We start from the raw sequence: 7,500 nt of genomic DNA, 5'->3' as shown, positions 1-7,500 counted from the left end.
AGCTTTGAGAAAATCGGGGGGAAATCGCTGCTTATCAGTGATGATGGGAAACCAGGGGTGCATTTCTGGAAAGAGTAGTTGTCAGCAGTTAGCAACTTCGGTAGTTGTCAATGGGAAATTGCATTGCAACCAACAAAGTAGCTAACATAGTTAGCAACTACGCTTTCCAGAAATGCACCCCTGGGAGTCGTTAGTTACTTTCCGGTGCCATATATTCCAAATGACCTGGTTTTACCTGTCCAATTCAAACTAGGTGTTCTTTCAACCAGGCAATTGGAATATGTGGCCATGCATTGTAACTACTGAGTCCAAGTTGCCCATGACTAGCGACCACAAACACACAGAGTTACATGTTATTACTCAGACATAAATGCACACACACTGTCACATAGACAAAGACAGAAGAACAGACAGAGGCCTGACAAGAGGCCTGACAGAGGCCAGAGGCTTGACCAGACAGCTGACTTGTATCACCAGGTACAACACCGTCAGTCAGCAGCCAATATATCAAACATGAATATAATGTAGAATATCTTTTTATTTGTCATTGTAACGAGTACAAGAAAATTGAGTATTTCTTGTTGAAGCAAAAATCATTTTAGAAAACAAAGTTATATATATAAAGAACTATGCTTTGGTGCATTAAGTGTTATGGCATTAAGTTACAACCGCAATGAATATAATGAAGCAACATTGAAAGAGAATAATAGAAGCGGACAATAAACTGAATTGCCATGCAAGACCAAATAAACAAATGAGACACAGAAACCAACCCAGATGAAAGCACACCAGACTCATTAGAGTGTGTCAATCTTCTGAGAGCACACAGACAGATATGCAAATATACGGAAGCATAAAGCCTTGGCGAATGACAACATTGGCATGACATTCGAATGGAGTCCAAATTCAGAATTTGTGCATATTGCATACCCATTGCCAGGGCCTCTGACAGCTTTGGCTGGGCTCGGGACAAAGACACATAAAAGGGCCCCAAACCCAATACATGCAATGTAATGAGGATCCAATTGTGGGCCCCCTGTCTCCCTGAGGGCCTGGGACAAGTGGCCCCTTTGTCCCCCACTGTTGGCTTCCCTGCCCATTGCTATGGTGAACACTGTCTGTTTCTGGAGCACAGTTCCATACTATAGTCCAGAGAGACAAATGTTTCAATAACATTCAACTCGGTTCTAAAACTGTTCATCTATTAAACATCAATGATCGTGCTGGTCATTGGTATTCCAAATGTGCCATTCTATTAAATAATTCAATTACAGTGTAACAAGGAGAGGGGTAATGTAATTTCTAGCTAAGAAATGACATTACACAAATCTAAATTATGCACATTTAGCACAGCCAAAGAATCGAAGGAGATGGCTACTCACACTGCTGCCATCGTGATGCACTTTTTTTTTAAAAGTATTTTTCTATTGTTTGACGAGTTGACAGCATGGATACAAAAAAAGTGTGGCAAACGAACCTGCCCAAGGTTGTCAAAGTTGTATTTGTGATGGACCCATTTGTAATTGGCCAGGAGACAGTCGGACTTGTTGGTGATGTTTTTGACATCCAGGCCCAGGCAGTGAAAAAACTTCCCTTTGAAGAGCTGGTGAGGTAGAGTAAACACACACACACGCGCACGCGCGCACACACACATGCACGTACGCACGCACACACCCACACGCAAACACACACACACACACACGCATGAACACACGCACACAAACACACACAAACAACACAGACTGTCAGTGTGGATTTTGAATACATTGTTTACTGTAAGAAATGTCCAAGTAGGAATGTAGAATTTTTCAAAGCGTGTGTGTGTGTGTGTGTGTGTGTGTGTGTGTGTGTGTGTGTGTGTGTGTGTGTGTGTGTGTGTGTGTGTGTGTGTGTGCGTGTGTATGTGTCTGTGTGTGTATCCATGTTAGGGGGGAAAGAAAGGAGAGAGAGAGAGAGAGAGAGAGAGAAAGAGAGAGACAGAGAGAGAGAGAGAAAGAGAGAGAGACAGAGAGAGAGAGAGAGAGAGAGAGAGAGAGAAAGAGAGAGACAGAGAGAGAGAGAGAAAGAGAGAGAGACAGAGAGAGAGTCAGAGATAGATGAAGAGAAAAAGGAAAGAGTCAGAGAGAGTCAGTACAGGCGATGACAAATAATGGGTCAAAAAAAAGACAAGGTCAAAGGTCAAATTGTACCTGGACACCGAGGATGCCAAAGATGATGAAGAAAGCGCAGCAGATCAGCACAATGTTGCCAATGGGCTTCAGAGAGGTGATGAGGGTCTCCACCACCAGCTTTAGGCCTGGGGCACGACTGATAACCCTGCATCAGCAGCACAACACACACACACACACACACACACACACACACACACACACACACACACACACACACACTCACACACACACACACAAACACACACACACACACACACACACACACACACACACACACACACACACACACACACACACACACACACACACACACACACACACACACACACAGATAGCCTTGTGTCAGCAACACAACACATTGAAAGGTAGAGGGGGTTGTTGACACCTACTGTATGTTATGAACCCTCAGAGCCAACCCTAGGTATGCCCTTATCTCCTCCCGCCTAGACTATGGCAATGCCACCTTGCTTGGTCTACCCAACAAGGCCACAGACAGACTGCAATGTGTCCAGAGCTCTGCTGCCAGGATTCTAACAGACACTAGGCCCTGGCAGCACATCACCCCCATACTCAGACAGCTACACTGGCTCCCCGTCAAATCTCGCATCATCTACAACAGGGGTGGTGAACCTTCATCATTCGAAGGGCCATTTCAAATTCTTCCGAGGGCTGTAAAATTCCTCTGAGGACCGTACTATGAATACCAACCAGGATCACTTTAGGCCTATATTGAAGGCAGCCACCTTTTAAACAAACACCACCTTCTCTAGGTTCCCTGAATATAACTTGATTGTATTGCAAATGCATTTTCTAAGATTCCTTTACAAAATATGTCATATTTCATGTGAAGTTGAATAACATTAAAATTATATCGGGGGCCGGATAAAATGGCCGCAAACGGCCCTCGAGACATAGGTTCCCCACCCCTGATCTACAAAGTCCTCCTCCTCACTTTCGAGTCCCTCAATAGTCTGACAGTGCACCCCACTATCTCATAGACCTACTCATCGACTCCCTCAAGATTGCTGCGGTCCTCTTCCAAGGGCGAGCTGGTCATCCCCCGCAACAGACTCAAGGCCACCAGTGACAGAGCCTTTCATGTAGCTGCCCCACTCCTCTGGAATAACCTACCCAACCACATTCAAAGTGCCCCTTCGCTGGCCATCTTTAAAAAATACCTTAAAACCCATCTCTTCTTGGGGGCTTTTGACTTCTAGTGTCCATAAGCACACACCGACATACTTAGACACACTTACACTGATATTATGTTAAGCGCCCTTGGGTGTCTTGAAAGGCACTATATAAAATGAAGGTATTACTATTATTTATTATTAACCCAGTGTATATGACAAAATAAGACAGTTATCCGTTATTTTTATAGTGAAATTGAAAGGACAAGCTCAATGAAAGCTGATGTGCATGGATGGTAACACTTTATTTTAGGGACACATCTATTAGCACTAATACATACAATGTTAATGCCTGCATAAGTAACTTGTAAAGCATGCACTAAGCAAATGCTAAGGCCTACTAGGTCCATACTAAGGTTACATTGGTAATACATCCCTTATTGTGCATGAACAAGACATTTGCGAATACATGCCTAACAAATGTTTGATTTTGCTTTGTACATGCCTCACAAGTTACTTATACAGGAACATTGTATCTATTACTGCTAATAGATGTATCCCTAAAATAAAGTGTTACCGCATGGATTATATGAACTAACCTTGTACTAACTAAGGACAGACTGCGTAGAAACATCAGACATGCAGTAGTACATTAATTACATTACATTAAGACAGAAATGATTCCCGTTTTGCACCCACAAACATGAAACACTTGAAACTGCTTTCCTGATCCATCTGATCCATCCATCATGGTCCTGATGACCGTGCATAGAGAACTTTAGACTAGAGGTGACACAGCAATTTGCGACAGCACTGGAAAACAGCAAGTGTAGTCTCCATCTTGTGTAGGCAGTGTTATGTAGGTACCTTCAGTCAATGCAAATCAACGGAGAACAAGCCCACCTTTGTCAAAAAATGGACTAAAACTGTGTGAATGTGAAGAGACACATTATTCAAGGACCAGATTGGATTTGGGTTTGTCCTTGTGTGTTGATGGAAAATGTCACATTAGTAAGACATTTTTTTGACAGAGGTCTTCTCAATTCATTTCCGTTTCTCAGGTGTACATGTACCTCCAAATAATGGGTGCGTCATCACCTCTAGTCTAATGTTCTACCCTCTACGCCAGTGGTTCTCAACCTTTTTTGAACAAACGCCCCCTTGGCCTCATCATAAGCCCCCTAACGCCCCATTGACCTCCTCATAAGCCTGAGAACGCCCCCCCTTAGTATTAAAGAATTGAATGGACTAATGCCCCCCAATGGCAACTAAGCCCCACCCCATCTCAGCTGTATTCTTCTTAATGCCCCCCTAGAGCTCCCCAACGCCTCCTGGGGGGCTGTAGCACCCCCGTTGAGAAACACTACTGTACAGTATGGTTTACAGTAGATCCTTAGCATCTGTTGTTGTACAGTTGTGTCACACACTGAGAGGTAATACAAGCTGATTTAAGTCCATGGTGTTGACTGTGGTTGTTCTGGTATCTGGTTTGGTGTCATATTTATTTTGCTGTATGACTGTCCCCATCTGTCCATTATTTAACCAGCAAGTACCTTGTTCCTGCACAGATGGTTGCCTTTCTCTTTTTTTTTTTCAATATATTTTTGGTCTTTTTGACTTTATTTATGATAGTACAGTGAGGATGGTGACAGAAGCGAGTGGGGAGAGAGAAATGAGGAACGGCCGGCAACGGACCCGGGCCGGGAATCGAACCCGGGTCGGCTGCATAGCATTTGAGTGCCCCACCGTTAGCCCATGGCAGGGCCAATGGTTGCCTTACTCAACAGAACTTTGTCAGTTGTCAGTGCATAGCTCTGGAACTTAAACTCCTAACACATGGCCCCTGTTATAAAACTGGTGTTACCAGAAGGAAAATGACCAAGTCCTATTCTCAAGCGTAGTAAGTCCTCCCTACCTGAGGGGGCGAAGTGTCCGGAGGAGCCGGAGTACCCGCAGCACACCAAGAATCTTGGCCCCGCCCGCCATGGAAACTACAATGTCGATGAGCGAGACGAAGACCAAGAACCCATCCAGGATATTCCAGCTGCTACGGAGGTAGGCCTGCTCCCCGAGATACAGCCCCATCGACACCACCTGCAAACAGGGAAAAACACACAGAACAAAATGGAGTGTTAGTTCTTTTTTTTAAAGTATTTTTTGGGGGCTTTTTAAACGTTTATTATTTTTTACATGAAAGAATAGTGGAGGAGAGACAGGAAGCGAGTTGGGAGAGAGAGAGAGACGGGGAAGGGCCGGCAAAGGGGCGGAGCCAGATTCGAACCCGGGTCGGCCACATAGCAGATGAGTGCTCTACAATTAGCGCCGCGATAGCGCCAATGTAGTGTTAGTTCAACACTTCAAGGTAAGGCAAGGCAAGGCAAGTTTATTTATATAGCGCATTTCATACACAGGTGCAACTCAATGTGCTTCACAAAGTTATCAAATGTAAATGAAAGGAAACAGGGAAGAAAGAAGGAAATGAATTAGAGTCAAAAAACATTTAAAACATTAAGATAAAACATAAGGTAAAAATAATAATAAAATAAAATCAAACAAATTAAATAAACATAAAAATAAAAATAATAATAATAAAAAAGAATGATATGTAATTTAAGCTAGGGGAAAGCATCTGAGAACAGCTTTGTCTTGAGTCTAGATTTAAAGCTATCAATAGTGGGTGCATTTTTTACGTCATCCGGAAGCTGGTTCCAAAGCTTTGAAGCATAGAAGCTAAAGGCTGCCTCTCCACACTTTGTTTTGACTTTTGGAATCACCAGCAAATTCTTCTCCGTTGACCTTAGTGACCTGGTTGGTGCATAGAGCTGAAACATATCCAGTAGATATGTGGGTCCCATTCCATTTAATGATTTAAACACAAGTACCATTGCCTTAAAATCAATTCTGTAGCTTACTGGGAGCCAGGGCCGGTTTTAAGCATAGGCCGGCTAGGCGGTCGCCTAGAGCGCAATGTGAAGAAGGAGCGCCGAAATGGCGCTCTCCTATGCGTAATTTTGCGATATGAAGTTTTTTTTATGAAGTCGCAATCAACAAAGAGTGGCGAAAGCGCTCCTCACGGCAAAGCGCCCCTCAGCCAATAGTAATGGGAAGTCTGTGAACCAATAAACAGACAGTTCTGAGAAAGGGGGCGGGACGAGTGACAGCGTCCAATCTATTTTGAATTTGGAGACTCACTCGACAGACAGAGAGGGCAAGCGCAAACAGTAGTTCTGCTCTGCTGGTTGGAGATTATAATGTTCTCATTAAACCACTCATTGCATGATGCAGGAGTTGCAGAGGGTGTTTTGGAACTATGTGATTTAATCATCAACCGTTTGTGATTATGGAAAGCCTAATAGTTATGGGGTTACTATTTGGAATTAGAGAGAAGAAGAGCTTTGTTTTTGATCAGAGAAATCGCTAGTTAGCATGCTAACATTAGCCAAGTATGCCAAGCAATGAAATCCAGTAAAGTAGCTGTTAGTAGCCTACTCACTACTCACTAACACCCACCTGATATCATAATACTTGCTTAGGTTGACAAGCAATGTAAAGTAAGACTGGTGCAATGTTTAAAACAATTTTAGCTGCCATATCTCCTTCCATCCACATGAATTACCTGCTTGTTGTAAAAAAACATTAATTTCCAGACCAGAATGACATAGCCTACATTAATCATGTAACAGAACCATGCACAGCATGTGTTCATGCTGAGTGATGTAGGCTAGTATTGCAGACAAGTGAGGCGATTTACTATATTTTGTATATTATGAAATTCAATAGCGTGACACCAAATAAGCCAGAACCGGCCCTGCTGGGAGCCAATGCAGCGATCTTAAAATTGGAGTAATGTGGTCAAACTTCCTTGTCTTTATAAGAACCCTTGCAGCTGCATTTTGTACAAGTTGAAGCTGTTAATGGTCTTATTGGGGAGGCCAGTAAAAAGACTGTTACAGTAATCAACTTTACTAGAAATGAAGGCATGTATTAGCTTCTCCAGATCATGTTTAGACATCAGGCCCCTAAATTTAGAGACGTTCAACACTAACAGAGTACTATGGGAGTACTAAAGGGTTGTTGAGATGTGGTGGAAGAAGTGGGGTAAGTCTCTTGCCCAAGATATAACCCCAAGGACAGGCACCACCTCCAAAACGTGTGTGTGTGTGTGTGTGTGTGTGTGTGTGTGCGTGCGCGTGTGTGTG

The 7,500-nt window shown here is 43.3% G+C and overlaps 1 protein-coding gene across 1 annotated transcript in view; it reads right to left on the bottom strand.

Moving 5' to 3' along the window:
- The window catches only part of LOC134464840 (voltage-dependent T-type calcium channel subunit alpha-1I-like), a 294,648-nt gene that overhangs the window by 54,598 nt on the left and 232,550 nt on the right, over positions 1-7,500 (bottom strand). Inside the window, exons 23-25 of the mRNA XM_063218175.1 lie at positions 5,217-5,395; positions 2,190-2,316; positions 1,478-1,603 (exon numbers count right to left, since the gene is read on the bottom strand). Coding sequence (XP_063074245.1) covers positions 1,478-1,603; positions 2,190-2,316; positions 5,217-5,395 — 432 coding nt within the window. The remainder of the gene's footprint in view (positions 1-1,477; positions 1,604-2,189; positions 2,317-5,216; positions 5,396-7,500) is intronic.

The sequence above is a fragment of the Engraulis encrasicolus genome, chromosome 2 (genome assembly GCF_034702125.1).
Source record: "Engraulis encrasicolus isolate BLACKSEA-1 chromosome 2, IST_EnEncr_1.0, whole genome shotgun sequence".
In the NCBI taxonomy this organism is placed as follows: domain Eukaryota; kingdom Metazoa; phylum Chordata; class Actinopteri; order Clupeiformes; family Engraulidae; genus Engraulis; species Engraulis encrasicolus.
Note: the sequence above shows the minus strand (reverse complement) of the source record. Positions and strands in the feature narration are given on the sequence as shown.